Genomic DNA, 16067 nt, shown 5'->3' with positions numbered 1-16067 from the left:
CTTTCAAGTCTTATTTAAATGCTGTTCTGCCTCAACTCCCTCCTCTGGCAGCTTGTTCCACATACCCACTCTCTACGTGACTAAGCTGCCTCTCAGGTTCCTATTAAATCTTGCTCCTCTCGCCATAACGCTGCATTCACCCTATCTATTCACCTGATGATTTTATGCACCTCTATAGGATCACCCCTCAGCCTCCTGTGCTCCAACGAATATCATGTACAATCAGAGATTGGTTTAACTTGGCATCATTTCTGACACAGGAACTGTAGGCCGAAAGGCCTGTTCATGTGGTGCACCATTATATCTTCTATGTTCAATGATTTTGTACACAGTGGGGGAAAAATTTACTTGGAACCCGAGGGGCAACTTTTTCACATAAAGTATGGTAGGGGTATGGAACGAGTTTCCGTAGAAGGTAGTTGAGGCAGGGACTATCACAATGTTTAAGAAACATTCAGGCAGGTACATGGATAGGACAGGTTTAGAGGGACATGGCAAAAAAGCAGGCAGGTGGGACTAGAGTAGATGGGACATATTGGAATGAAAGGCCTGTTTCCACGCTGTATCAGGCTATGACTGACTTCAGAGCAATTGTATGAAGATTCAAATTGAAACCTTCCCATTCCCGGAACTGGGGCTTAATTCACCAGTAAAATTCAGAGCTATGTCATTTTGTTTGTGTCTAATTTACCCTCAATAAAACCTGTGGTTCGAATGAGTATTCCAGGGAGCCTTGTAGCAAGATGGATCGCTAAACGTTACAGCTATCAAGTACTGAGTTTGAGTTTCGTTTAGTTTATTGTCACATGTACCGAGGTATAGTGAAAAGCTTTTGTTACGTGCTGACCAGTCAGCGGAAGGACAATACATGATTACAATCGAGCCATTTACAGTGTACTGATACATGATGAAGGGAATAACGTGAATAACGTTTAGTGCAAGATAAAGTCAGAATATTTCAATCATAAATAGAGATAGTCCGAGGGTCGCCAATGAGGTAGATAGTAGTTCAGGACTGCTCTCTAGTTGTGGTAGGATGGTTCAGTTGCCTGATCACATCTGGGAAGAAACTGTCCCTGCATCTGGAGGTGTGCGTTTTCACACTTCGATACCTTTTGCCCGATGGGAGAGGGGAGAAGTAGACGCAAGGAACTGCAGACGCTGGTTCATCAAGAAGAACAGAATGTGCTGGAGTAACTCAGCGGGTCAGGCAGCATCCCTGGAGAACAGGGATAGGTGATGTTTCAGGTCCAGACTTATCTTCAGAGTTCAAATGCTGCCTGACCCATTGTGTTACTCCAGCATTTTGTGCCTACTTTTGGTGTAAACCAGCATCTGCAGTTCCTTTCTACGCAAGTGATAGGTGGATAAAGTTTGAGAGCGATGGGGAGGGAGGTTGATTGGTTGATTGGTTGGTGGTTGGGTAAAGGCCAGAGATGAAAAGAAAAACCTATGAGGTAAGGATAGAGGTGGCGTGAAGTGTGAAGGATACAGGTGGAAGGTGGAAGGGAATGGGAGAGGGGATGGGGAAGGGAGGGGAAGAGGAGAAAATGGTGTGAAGCAAGGTGGGGAACAGGAAGGAGCGATGAGGTTTTGTGGAGAGTTGTTTACCTAAAATTGGACAACCCAATGTTCTAAATATCATTATTTCATCAGCTACAAGTACATCAATGTTACTTTATCATTAACACAGAACAAGTACAGCACAGGAACAGGCTCTTTCAGTACACCATGTCTGTGCTGAACATTTTAGTTTAGTTTAGTTAATAATGTCACAGTTTATTGTTTGATTTATTGAACATGATGCCAAGACCAACTGTTATCTGCCTGCACATAATCCATATCCCTCCATTCCCTGCATATCCATATGCCTCGACAAAAGACTCTTAAATGCCATCGTATCTGCCTCAACCACCACCCCCGGCAACATGTTCCAGGCACCCACATCTCCTTTAAACTTTTCCCCTCTCACCTTAAACGTATGCCCTCTAGTATTTGATGTTTCCATCCTGGGAATAAGGTTCTGACTGTCTACCATATCAATGCCTCTCATATAATTATATATACTTCCATCATGTCTCCATGCAACCTTTGGTGTTCCAGAGAAAAGTATCCAAGTCTGTCCAACTTCTGCCTGTAATTAATACCCCCTAATCCAGGCATCGTTCTGGTTAATGTCCTCTGCACCCTTTCCAAAGACTCCAACCCCTTCCTGTAACGGGGTGACCAGAACTAACCAAAGTCTCATAAAACTGCACCATGACTTCCTGACTCACACCAAGCCCTGACCTTTGAAGGAAAGCATACCATATGCCTTCTGTACCACTCTATCTACTTGTGTTCTCACTTTCAGGGAGTCATAGACTTGGACCCCAAGATCCCTCTGAACATTATTGGTGTTAAGGGTCTTGCTATTTTTTGTATATTTTCCCCTTACATTCAACCTGACAAAGTGCAAAACCTCACACTTTCTCGGATTAAACTCCATCTGCTCCATCATATGACACAGAGAGTAGTAAATCTCTGGAACTCTCTGCCACAGAAGGTAGTTGAGGCCAGTTCATTGGCTGCATTTAAGAGGGAGTTAGATGTGGCCCTTGTGGTTAAAGGGATCAGGGGGTATGGAGAGAAGGCAGGTACAAGATACTGAGTTGGATGATCAGCCATGATCATATTGAATGGCGGTGCAGGCTCGAAGGGCCGAATGGCCTACTCCTGCACCTATTTTCTATGTTTCTATCTCCTCCTATTCCTGTAGCTGATTAATAGACCGCTGTATACTTTGACAGCCTATGACACACTCTGTGACCCCAGCAACGTTTGTGTCATCTGCAAACTCACCAATCACCCCATCTATGTTTATGTGCAAATTATTTTAGTTTAATTTAATTCAGAAATACAGTGGGGAAACAGGCCCTTCGGCCCAACAAATCCATGCTGACCAGCGATCCCTGCACACTAATAGCTCTGTCCCATGGTTCAATTTCATTGCATGAAGTCTCCCGAGTTTGCCCTGATTCGAACTTGGAGATTTACAGTAACGGCCACTCGTCGGTACTCGGGGCTCTCGTGTACATTTTTCAACATGTTGGAAAATCTTCACTAGTCTTCCCGTGTTTACCTGCTGTTAGCTAGTCTTCCCTAGTATCTGCCGTTAGCGCTACGAGCCGCTAAGTGACGTTCCCGAGCTCCGACGTACCCGCTACGTTAATTCTCCGTGCCTACCGCGAGTTTGATATTTTTTAAACTCGGGAGAGCTCTTGGAATGAACTCGTACCGTGGGACAGGGCTTTTACACTGACCCATACAATACGGACAATTTACAATTATACCAAGCCAATTAACCTACAAACCTGTACGTCTTTGTAGTGTGGGAGGGAACTGGAGAGTCCAGAGAAAACCCACGCTGGTCATAGGGAGAATGCACAAATAGCATCCGTAGTCAGGATCTAAACTGGGTCTATGGCGATGTAAGGCGGCAACTCTACCGCTGCACCACCATGCCTCTCCCGTATACATATTTATATATATTTCTATTATACTAAAACTCTTTGCTTTGTTCTTAACATTCTAAATGTCTGTGTGAGCCGGGGTTGTGTTGGCTTTCTTTTAATCTCCTTAATTTGTATCTTCTTCCAAACGCTTGGCCACAGCCTTCCCATTTTCACACATGCTACTCACATTTTCTCTCCCGACCGGATACATATCTTCCCGTCACATGTCAACATCTATTTCTCAAGTTATTAACATCTTAAAAAACAGCTTCAAAATATAATGTTTATGTTGCAGAAAAAAATTCCGACTGATGTCACTATCAACTCCCAAGGCACGATGGGCCACTCCACGCGGGAGGGGCACTCAAGCTCTCAAAACCCCAAAAAATCAATCCACTCGCAAATCGGGTTCTCGGGTCGATGCCCGCCCGGTGCCTGGTGGCGAGGCTGCTGCTGCGGGTCGAGCCCGGCAACTGGGCCTGGGCTGGACAAGAGCCTGGAGCTGGAGTGAAGGCCGAGCTCGGGGCTTGGGATGGGGCCGTGACCGATGCCAAAAAAAAGCCGTTGGTGGAACCAAGCAGGGCTCGAAATTAGCGGTTGCCCGGGTGCCACTGACCACTCAAAGCGCCGCCAGCCAACCTAAACACCGAGTCATTTTGCCCGATACGGGTTTGTACCGAAAATAGACACAAAAAACTGTAGTAACTCCGCGGGTCAGGCAGCATCTCTGGAGAAAAGGAACGCAACGTTTTGTGTCTGCGTTGACGGCTGTATTGTGTGGGAAAGATACTAGGTGCAGGGTGAGGAAGGGTTGGAGCGAATGACGGGCCCCGAACAGCGGCAGCAGCGGCAGCGATAGCGGCTCCATCACCACCGCCCGCACCCCGCCTGCCATGATAGCGGCTGCTGCTTGCAAAACCGCTAACGGCGCTTTCAAAACAAACCCTCCCGCACGCCGAGGCCGGGAAGAGGGAGGGAGGGGCAGGCCTCGGCATGAGGGACGGGGAGGCCTCGTTGGTGGATTTGCAAGCAAGCGGCCCTTATCAGGGCGGGCGGGGTGCGGGAGGAGGTGATGGAGCCGCTGTCGCGGCCAATACATTCAGTATAATTCCGACTGGTAACTACGCACTTCGTCTGGGCACGCTCCGTCCCATCTGAAGCAGCTGCACCAAAGATACTGTAACTATGGGATCTTTGAGCTGCACCGCTTGGCCCCGCACCTTGCTGTTGGCTGGCGGAGGATGGAGGCGGTGGCGGTGAGTTCCCAACGGCCAAGGCAGCGGGGCGATGTTGTCCGAGGAGCGCTGACCTTCCTTCCTCTATACCTCGCCACCCTGCTCTCTCTCTCTCTCTCTCTCTCTCTCGTCATGTCATTGTGGGATATATCACGACTTGATTGGTGAATATGTTTAGTTTGTGACTTTATTTGAAGCAGAAATAATATGTGAATGCTTCATTGAGTATAATTCCGACTGGTAACTACGCACTTCGTCTGGGCACATTATCGCACTCGTCATGCAAGCCATCTTAAATGACCTCCTAAACTGTCATTTGGCAACTTAAAAAGCTGATCTAATATTTCACTGAGCACAGAGGTCCCAGCCCAAAACCCTGTGGAAGTCCACTACTCACAGCTCTCCATGCTGAATATTGTTCTTCCACCACTAGCCTAACCAGTCAGCCAGCTTTGAATCCATACGACCAAGTCACTGAGAAATCCATGGGGGACTTTATCAAACGCCTTACTAAAATCTATGTTGACAGTATCCACCACCCTAACCTCATCAATCACCTACTCAAATGATACCCAATCAAGCTGATAAGGCACAACCTGCCTGTATAAAGTCATGCTGAGTGTCCCTAATTAACCCATTCTTTTCCAAATAGGAGTAAATCCTATCCTGAAGAATCCTCTCCAATACCTGCTACCATGGATGTGAGGATCACATACTGTAGATACATAGATAATAGGTGCAGGAGTAGGTCATACGGCCATTCGAGCCAGCACCGTCATTCAATGGGATCATGGCTGATCATCCACAATCAGTATCCCGTTCCTGTCTTCTCCCCACGTCCCTTGATTCTTCTGCTAGCCCTGAGAGCTCTATCTAACTCTCTTTTGAATGCATCCAGTGAATTGGCCTCCACTGCCTTCTGAGGCAGAGAATTCCACAAATTTACAACTCCCTGGGTGAAAATGTTTTTCCTCATCTCAGTTCTAAATGGATGACCACTTATTCTTAAACTGTGGCCCCTGGTTCTGGACTCCCCCAACATCAGGAACATTTTACCTGCCTCTAGCGTGTGCAATCCCTCAATAATTTTCTATGGTACTATAAGATCCCCTCACAACCTTCAAAATTTCAGTGAATACCAGCCCAGTCGCTCCATTCTTTCATCATATGACAGTCCCGCCGTCCCGGGAATTAACCTTGTGATCCTACACTGCACTCTCTCAATAGCAATAATGTCTTTTCCAAATTAGGAGATCTCTTTGCTCCTATACTCAACTTCTCTCATTATGAAGGCCAATGTGCCATTAGCTTTCTTCACTGCCCACTGTGCCTGCATTACTTTCAGTGACTGTTCTTGCACCGAAAATGGAAAACTTCACATTTATCCACATTAAACTGAATCTGCCATGCATCTGCCCACTCACCTATCCAAGTCACCCCGCATCCTCATAGTATCCACTTCACAGTTCACACAGTCACCCAGCTTTGTGTCATCTGCAAATTTGCTCATTTTACTTTTAATTCCATCGTCTAAATAATTAATATATATTGTAAATAGTTGCAATCCCAGCACCGAGCCTTGCGGCAACCTACTAGTCACTGCCTGGCATTCTGAAAGGGACCCGTTAATCCCTTATCAAAGCCTTTCTGAAAGTCCAGGTACACTACGTCCGCTGGCTCTCCCTTGTCCATCCTCAAAAAATTCTAGAAGATTTATCAAGAATGATTTCCCCTTCGTAAATCCATGCTGACTCGGTCCAATCCTGCTACTGCTATCCAAATATGCCGCTATTACATGTTAAATAATCGACTCCAGCACCTTCTTCACCACTGATGTCAGGCTAACTGGTCTATAATTCCCTGCTTTTTCTCTCCCTCCTCTTAAAAAGTGGGATAACATTAGCTACCCTCCAATCCACAGGAACTGATCCTGAATCTATAAAACAATGAAAAATGATCACCTATGCGTCCACGATTTCTAGAGCTACTTCCTTAAGTACCCTGGGATGCAGACCATCAAGCCCAGGGCACTTACCAGTCTTCAGTCCCATCAGTCTACGCAACACCATTTCCTGACTAATGTGAATTTCCTTCAGTTCCTCCATCACCCTAGTACATCTGGAAGATTGTTCGTGTCAAGACAGAACCAAAATACCTGTTCAAATATTCTGCCATTTCCTTATTCCCCACAATAAATTCACCTGTTTCTGTCTTCAAGGGACTTAACTATTTGTTTCCCCTTCACATACCTAAAGACACTTTTACTATCCTCCTCGAAGGGCCGAATGGCCTACTCCTGCACCTATTTTCTATGTTTATATTTTTGGCTAGCTTACCTTCGTACTTCATCTTTTCTCCCCATATTGCCTTTTTAATTACCTTCTGTTGATCTTTAAACGCTTCCCAATCCTCTGGCTTCCCGCTCATCTTTGCTATGTTATACGTCTTTTCTTTTATTTTTATACAGCCCTTGCCTTCCCTGTCAGCCACGGTCGCCTCTTACTCTCCTTAGAATCTTTCTTCCACTTTCGAATGAAATCTTCCTGCATCTTCCAGATTATTCCCAGAAATACCTGCCATTACTGTTCCACCGTCATCCCAGGCCAGGAATTCCCTGGATTCTCTCCAGTTCCTGTCTTAAATGAAGGAACAACATTGGACCTTGCCCATAGCTAGAGAAAACAAAATGATCTTTGTCAAGACCGCCGCCATCTCCTCTCAATAATCTGGGATAGATTTAGAGCGGCACAGAGGCGCAGCGCCAGAGACCCGGGTTTGATCCTGACTACAGATGCTGTCCGTACAGAATTTGTGCGTTCTCCCTGTGAACTGCATGGGTTTTCCCCTGGCGCTCCAGTTTCCTCCCACAATCCAAAGACGTACAGGTTTGTATGTACATTACCCTGTAAAATTGTAAATGTAGCTGAGCCTGTTTCCACATCTGTATCTCTAAAGTCTAAAGTTGAAAGATCCAATCAGGTCCTGGGAATTTACTGACTGGATAACAGAAAATAACTTTTTTGTAAAGAATTTTACCTGGCATCCTGGCATGCTTTGCTTGAACCTGATTTTGATCTCATGAATCAGGTTGGGCAGTTTGGCAGAAAATGTAGCGTCAAGAACAGAATCAAATCTCAAATGAATTCCGTCCAAATATCGCTGTTGAATCGTGTGCAATTTGTTGGTGATCCAATTTTGCTCACGATGGTCTGACAGGTCAAATTTCCCTATTGCCTCTGGTAAAAAGCAGAGAAATAGAAACATTGTGTCCATGGTTATTCACAAAAAACATACTTTTCATGTACCTTAATTGATATCTCCCACTGTGATAGGATTTACTCCCATTGGGAAGAGAACGGTCTAATTAGGTCTGAAGAAGGGTCTCGACCCAAAACATCACCCCTTCCTTCTCTCGAGAGATGCTGCCTGTCCCACTGAGATTCCAGCATTTTGTGTCGACCTTTGGGCTAATTAGGCATAGCCAGCACAGCTTTGTATGTGTCATGTCTCGCTAACTATTGAGTTTTTTGAGGAGGTGATGAAGGAGATTATTTAAGTTAGGGCCATGGGTGTTGTATGCATGGATCTTAGTAAGGCTTTTGATAAGGTCCCTCATAGTCTGATCCAGAAGATTAAGATGTACAGGTTTCACAATGCAATGCTGAGCTGGTCAGGCCGCATCCGGAGTATTGTGAGCAATTTTGGGCACCATATCTCAGGCTGTCTACCATCCGCCCTGTCCAATCATCTAAGAACATTATATGTTTCGGGACAAGGAACGGCAGCTGGAAACAGGGAAATGTAGCTGGTATTCCTGGAAGAGTTTTGGGAACTGAGGAACAAGCTAAAAAAGGAAATCGAGAGGGCATGAAGGAACCAGGAGATAAGACTCTGTTGTCGGGATGGGACTCTGGGACAAAAATAAGTGGTTTTGCAGATAGTGAAGATGGTTGTGAAAAATTGCAGCAGGATCTTGATCGGTTGGCCAGGTGAGCTGACGAATGGTTGATGGAATTTTATACAGAAAAATGTGAAGTGTTGCATTTTGTGAAGTCTAACATGGGCAGGACCTACACAGTGAATGGTACGCCTCTGGAGAGTGTTGTAGAGCAGAGGGATCTCGGAGTATATGTGCATGGTTCCTTGATGGTCGAGTCGCAGGTAGATAAGGTGGTCAAAAAGTATTTTGGTACATTGACGTTCATCAGAATATTGAGTATAGAAGTTTGGAGGAAATGATGCAGTTGTATAAGATATTGGTGGGACTACATTTAGAGTATTTTGTTCAGTATTTTGTCAAGTTGGAAAGGGTACAGAAAAGATTTATGAGGATGTTGCCAAGACTTGAGGGTCTGAGCTGAGTTGAAAGTTGAGTAGGCAGGGATTCTATTCTTGGAGCACAGGATAATGAGGGGTGATCTTATAGAGGTGTACAAGATCATGAGAGGAATAGATCGGGTAGATGCACAGTCTCTTGCCCAGAGTAGGTGAATCAAAGACAACAGGACATCGGCTTAAGGTGTAGTGAGAAAGATTTAACAATTTCACACAAAGGGTGGTGTTTGTATGCAGGGCCGGCCTTAGGAGGTGCGGGGCCCAAGTGGGAACAATTTTGGTGAGCCCTGGTTCCCAGCCAAGGTCTGTAGCATCATAGAAAAACAAATAATGTCTATTATAGTCTTTATATCTCTATGGTAGAATGGAAAGTAATTAAAATGTGCGCTTAAAAGGGGACCAAACAGATCTAAGCTAATATAAATGTGCATACATGTAAGCCTGCAAGTACAAACAAAATGTGTGGAATACCACTGAAAAGTACATAGTTACAATACCACTTGTTTTAATGACTGAAATGAAAAAAAAGTCATTTAATTAACTAGATCCTGGCCAACCAATCACAATTGGCAAAAAAACAGTCGAGGCATTAACCTTTGGGGGGAGGGAGGGGGGGGGAGGGAGGAGGAGGAGGGAGGAGGAGGAGGAGGGAGAGGGGGAGGAGGGGGGGGGGGGAGGAGGAGGAGGAGGGAGAGGAGGAGGGAGAGGAGGAGGAGGAAGAGGGGGAAGAAGAGGAGGACGAGGAGGAGGAAGAGGAGGGGGAGGAGGAGGAGGAGGAGGGGGGAGAGGAGGGGGATGAGCGGGTGAGGGAGGATGAGGGGGCAGAGGAGGAGGGGGGAGGAGGAGGGGTGGAGGAGGAGGGGGAGGAGGAGGCGGGGGAGGAGGAGGGGGCGGAGGAGGAGGAGGGGGCGGGAGGAGGAGGAGGAGGAGGAGGGGGGAGGGAGGAGGAGGAGGGGGGGGGAGGAGGAGGGGGGGGAGGAGGAGGAGGGGGGGGAGGGGGAGAGAGGAGGAGGGGGGAGAGGAGGGGGGGTGGAGGAGGGGGGAGGAGGAGGGGTGGAGGGGGGGGAGGAGGAGGGGAGGAGGAGGAGGAGGGGAGGAGGAGGAGGGGGCGGAGGAGGAGGAGGGGGCGGGGGAGGGAGGAGGAGGAGGGGGGGAGGAGGAGGGAGGAGGAGGGAGGGGGGGAGGAGGAGGGGAGAGGAGGGGGGGGAGGGGGGGGGGGAGGAGGATGAGGGGGAGGGGGAGGATGAGGAGGAGGAGGGAGGAGGAGTTCTCACTCCATCCACCATTTGTGCCATGGGGGTAGCAAGACGGGTGCAGCAGGTAGACCTGCTGCCTCACAGCGCCAGGCACATGGGTTTAATCCTGAGCTGGGGTGCTGTCTGTTTGTGTGGAGTTTGCATCTTCTCCCTGTGACCACGCGGGTTTTCTTCCAGCTACTCAGATCGCGAGGAACTTGTTCTGCATGCAAACCGGTCGAATCAGAAATTACAAGTGTACAATAGATCCTCTTCTGGAACAGAACGCAGTGAGTCGCCACGATCTGGCAAAGCGCTGGAGAAACTCAATGGGTCAGGCAGCATCTGTGGAGGGAATGAACAGATGCCGTTTCGGGTCGTGTCTGTTCTTCAGTCTGATTGTAGTGGGAGGGCTGAGAAATCTGGAAAAGGGGGGTGGGTGCAGGGCAAAGCGTTCCTAGTCCCTATTCCTTCAACTATTCCTTCTCTCCAGAGATGCTGCCTGACCCGCTGATTACTCCAGCATTTTGTGTCTTATCTTTGGTGTAAGCCAACATCTGCAGTTCCTTCCTACCCCTTCCTAGTATTTGTCCGGTCAGATTCTGTGCTGCACTCTGCCTGCTACACTGTACATCTTTGTGTGACTTGCGATAATCAGGATTGAATTAGAAATGGGACATCAGTTACCTTCCGTGACAACTCGAGCGTTGCGAGCGTGAGCATGGCACAGAAGCTCTTGGTCATAAGCTCCACCTGTGATAATAGTTGTGATCTTTGACCAGTCGTAATGCTTCCATTCATTACTTCCACCGTGAAATGCAAAGAGCTGGGAGAGAAGTGAAACAGTAATTTGCAAAAAAATGAAAAGGAAGCAAATTCTCTTTAAATTATTTTTCTCGGCAGAACAAGTTCACTTATGCTCCAAGACCAGGAATTGCTGGTGAACAGATCAAACCTGCAGCTTATTTTGAAGGCAGCTGTGTGATTACTGTTCTACCCACACATAGAAACACAGAGGACATACAGCATAGTAACAAGTTATTCTACATAACCAAACTGTGTCGTAGAGTCGTAGAGTCACACTGCACGGAAACTGGCCCTTTGGCCCAACCTGCCCATGATGAACAAGATGCCCCATCTACACTAGACCCACCTGCCCACGTTCACCAATATCCCTCAACATCTATCCTATCCATGTACCTGTCCATGTGTCTTATAAATGTTGTTATAGCACCTGCGTCAACTACCTCCTGTGGCAGCTCGTTCCATACACCCACCTGGGTGAGGCCAGGCGCCAACCCTTCCATACACCCACCACCCATTGTGTGAGAAAGGAGCTTCTCAGGGCTATGTCCCCCAGTTCTTGATTCTCCTACGCTGGGTAAAAGACTATGTGTAAATTTATGGTGAAGGGGAAAATATTGAATATACGAAAGTGAGGGGAACTAGGGGACATAGCCCTGAGAAGCTCCTTTCTCACACAATGGGTGGTGGGTGTATGGAAGGTTTGGTGCCTGGCCTCACTCAGGTGGGTGTAGGGAATGAGCTGCCGGAGGAGGTAGTTGAGGCAGGAACTATCGCAACATTTGAGAAGCATTAAGACATGGATAGGATTGGTTTAGACAGATATGGGCCAAATGTAGGCAGGTGGGACTAGTTTAGATGGAGCATTTAGGTCAGCATTGGCAAGTTGGGCCGGAGGGCCAATTTCCATATTGTATGACTATGAATCTACTCTATAAGTAGAATCTTGCCATATTTCTGAAGTATGATTGGATAGGTTGGGTGAGTGGGCAGATGCATGGCAGATGCGGTAAAAAGTGGGTAAATGTGAGGTTATCCACTTTGGTGGCAAGAACAAGAAGGCAGATTATTATCTGAGTGGTGTCAGATTGAGAAATGGGGAGTTGCAACAAGACCTGGGTGTGCTTGTACATCAGTCACTGAAAGGAAGCAAGCAGGTACAGCAGGCAGTGAAGAAAGTTAATGGCATGTTGGCCTTCATAGCGAGAGAATTTGAGTTTAGGAGCAAGGAGATTCTACTGTAGTTGTACAGGGCCCTGGTGAGACCACACCTGAAGTATTGTATTTTGGTCTCGTAATTTGAGGAAGGACATTCTTGTCATTGAGGGAGTGCAGTGTTGGATCACCAGGTTAATACCCGGGGTGGCAGGACTGACAAAAGATGAAAGAAAGGATCGGCTGGCCTTATATTCACTGGAATTTAGAAGGATGAGAGGCGACCTTATAGAAACATATAAAATTCTCAAGGGATTGGATAGGTTGATGCAAGGAGAATTTTCCAGATGTTGGGAGAGTTCAGAACCAGGGATCACAGTTTAAGAATAAGGGGTCGGCCATTTACGACTGAGATAAGCACAAATGTTTTCACCCAGAGAATTGTGAATCTGTGGAATTCTCTGCCACAGAAGGCAGTGGAGGGCAATTCACTGGCTGTTCAAGAGAGAGTAATATTTAGTTCTTCGGGCTAACAGAATCAAGAGATACGGGAGAAAGAAGGGACGCAGTAGTGATTTTGGATGATCAGCCATGATCATATTGAATAGTGGTGCTGGCTTGAAGGATGGAATGGCTACTCCTACACATATTTGCTTTGTTTCTGTAAAGTTCAATGGTCTGGCATTGACATTAATAGACTTAATGACTCATCTACACAATAATCAACCTATACATGTTTATTTATTTTAGTTCAGAGAAACTCCGTACAGACAGCACCCGTGGTCAGGACCGAACCCGGGTCTCTGGCGCTGTAAGGCAGCTACTCTACCTCTATGCCACCATGCCTTCTCAAAACATGACCTGTCCATTTGCCTCCACAGATGCTGCCTGGCCCGCTGAGTTCCTCCAGCACTTTTGCTCAAGGACAAGTTGTGGGAGATTCCACGCAGTATCAAGTCTGCTTTGCCATTCAATCATGGCTGATCTATCACTCCCTCTCAACCACATTATCCTGCCTTCTCCCCATAATCCCTGACACCCGTATTAATCAATAATCTGTCAATCTCTGCATTAAAAAATATCCATTGATTTGGCCTCCACAGCCGTCTGTGGCAATGAATTCCACAGATTCTTCACAGAAATTCCTCCTCATCTCCTTTCTAAAAGTGCATCCATTTATTCTCAGACAGTGCCCTCTGGCCCTGGACTCTCCCACCAGTGGAAACATCCTCCCACACCCACTCTATCCAGGCCTTTCACTATTCGATACGTTTGGACTCACCTGCACTGGGTAGCGTTTTGTTGCGGGCAGAGGCTGGCAAAGGGTAGGTTCCAGGCAGGAACAATCTTCGATACTACTTGTGACCCATAGTGCAAGCACAGCCAGAGACAAGAGAACTGCCACACTCCTGCACATCTTCCCTTCCGAACCTTGCTGGATACAACACACAACGGACACAGCACGGCTACTTATGTACCGAGCGGCAACATAAGATGACATCTCCTCGGTCTATTCTTATCTTGACGATGTTACAATTGTGAAATTCTGACGTGAGCTTCACATTGTCAAATGTAACTTTGTCTATAACGCTCCTTTGTGTATCTCCTGGGCAACATTTCAAGTTCAAGTTCAAGTGAGTTTGTTGTCATGTGTCCCTGATAGGACAATGAAATTCTTGCTTTGCTTTAGCACCCCCGAACATAGTAGGCATGAATACAGAACAGATCAGTGTGTCCATATTTACCTATATTACTAAAAGTCTGTTCTTGACCGGTTTCGGCCATCTGTGCTGCGATTTCCGAGAGAACGCTACCACCACGACCGCCATTTTTGGCCACCTTGCTCAGAGCCCCCCTCCGCCGTATGTGTGCCGAGGATTTTTCCCGTCGATGAAAAATGACAGAGATATTAATGATTTTACAAAATTCCCCATTCTCTCTGCTGCCCCTGCTGGCGGCAGGGGGGAGGGACTATAAAACCAGGAAGTGGTGTGCACTAATCAGTCTCTTCAAGATGGAGGAAGGCAGAGAGTCACATTTCTCTGAGCTGTGAATAACACTGAACACATGGCTGCTCAAATGTAAGTGTCCTTAGTGGTTCCTTTGTACAGAGGTTTGTAGGTTATTTGGTTTCTGTAAATTATCCCTAGTGTGTAGAGTAAAGATTATGTATGGGTGATCACTAGTTGGCATGGACTTGGTAGGTTGGAGGGCCTGCTTCTACACTGCATCCCTAGTCCCAGGGGGAGTGTGAATAACGGGGGAGGGGGAGTGTGAATAATACGGATGGGGGAAGTGTGAATAACCCATTGAGGGGGTGATTGTGAATAATCCGGGGGGGGGGGGGGGGTGACGTTACTCGAAGTGCGTGGAAGAGTCTGTGTGTCAGACTGCTGCGAGCCGAGCCATTGTGACGTCATCAGTGAAAGCTGAACATTTTACATTTGACGGTTCAGTCTTTTGATGGTTTTAAACTTTAATCAGTAATTCGAGAAATAAAGCGTTAAATGTTTAGTGAAGGTAATCTCTGCCTAGAGGGAACAAATGGTAATCAGAATAAGTAAAAATGTTATCATTACCGCGTAGTGTTTTTGCGAAGAGGTGAAGCACTCACATATATGCACAAATATACACACGAACAAGATTAGAGTTTTAAGAAGTACTAGACCAAGTGGGACCCGTTCGGTCCCGTCCCCTCAATGTGCGGTTGTGGGGAGGGAGGGGGCCTGCGCCATCACACATACAACCCACTCCCCACTCCGCACTCACACACACACTAACCACCCCTCTTGATAGTATATTAATACTAGACTAAGTGGGACCCGTTGGGTCCCAGCTTCACACGGGAGGGTTGGTCCCCCAATGCAATATTCCACCTCTGCACCAATTCCAATATTGCTGTTGTACAGGGTCTACTGCAGTTGTACAGGGTATTGGTGAGACCACACCTGGAATATTGCGTACAGTTTTGGTCTCCTAATCTGAGGAAAGACATTCTTGCCATAGAGGGAGTACAGAGATGGTTCACCAGACTGATTCCTGGGATGTCAGGACTTTCATATGAAGAAAGACTGGATAGACTCGGCTTGTACTCGCTCGAATTTAGACGATTGGGGGGATCTTATAGAAACTTACAAAATTCTTAAAGGGTTGGACAATCTTCCCGATGTTGGGGAAGTCCAGAACAAGGGGTCACAGTTTAAGGATAAGGAGGAAATCTTTTAGGACCGAGATGAGAACAAACATTTTTCACACAGAGAGTGGTGAATCTCTGGAATTCTCTGCCACATAAGGTAGTTGAGGCCAGTTCATTGGCTATATTTAAGAGGGAGTTAGATGTGGCCCTTGTGGTTAAAGGTATCAGGGGGTATGGAGAGAAGGCAGGTACAGGATACCGAGTTGGATGATCAACTATGATCATATTAAATGGCGGTGCAGGCTCAAAGGACCGAATGGCCTACTCCTGCACCTATTTTCTATGTTTCTAGAGCCCTAGTATGGGTGTTGTAGGTCAAAGGGACTGGAAGCCAGAGAGCTAGTATGGACATTGTGGGCCAAATGGATTTTTGGGCTGGCAGCTCAGTCAATCAGGCCAGGCAGCTCAGTCACTCAGGCCAGGCAGCGCAGTCACTCACGCCAGGTAGCTCAGTCACTCAGGGCTGACAGCTCAGTCACTCATAATCTGAGGAAAGACATTCTTGCCATAGAGGGAGTGCAGTGAAGGTTCGCCAGACTGATTCCTGGGATGTCAGGACTTTAATATGAAGAAAGACTGGATAAACTCGGCTTGTACTCGCTAGAATTTGGAA

At 46.9% G+C, this 16067-nt stretch overlaps 1 protein-coding gene across 1 annotated transcript in view; it reads right to left on the bottom strand.

The window, feature by feature from the left end:
- Positions 1 to 14264, bottom strand: part of LOC129700690 (di-N-acetylchitobiase-like) — a 32340-nt gene extending 18076 nt beyond the window's left edge. The window contains exons 1-3 of the mRNA XM_055641275.1: positions 13541 to 14264; positions 10987 to 11125; positions 7766 to 7965 (exon numbers count right to left, since the gene is read on the bottom strand). Of these exons, the coding sequence (XP_055497250.1) occupies positions 7766 to 7965; positions 10987 to 11125; positions 13541 to 13759 (558 nt within the window). The 5' untranslated portion in view covers positions 13760 to 14264. The remainder of the gene's footprint in view (positions 1 to 7765; positions 7966 to 10986; positions 11126 to 13540) is intronic.
- Positions 14265 to 16067: the final 1803 nt, after the last annotated feature.

The sequence above is a fragment of the Leucoraja erinacea genome, chromosome 10, assembly GCF_028641065.1.
Source record: "Leucoraja erinacea ecotype New England chromosome 10, Leri_hhj_1, whole genome shotgun sequence".
In the NCBI taxonomy this organism is placed as follows: Eukaryota; Metazoa; Chordata; class Chondrichthyes; order Rajiformes; family Rajidae; genus Leucoraja; species Leucoraja erinaceus.
The sequence above is the reverse complement of the archived record's forward strand: the minus strand, read 5'-3'. Positions and strand labels throughout refer to the sequence as shown.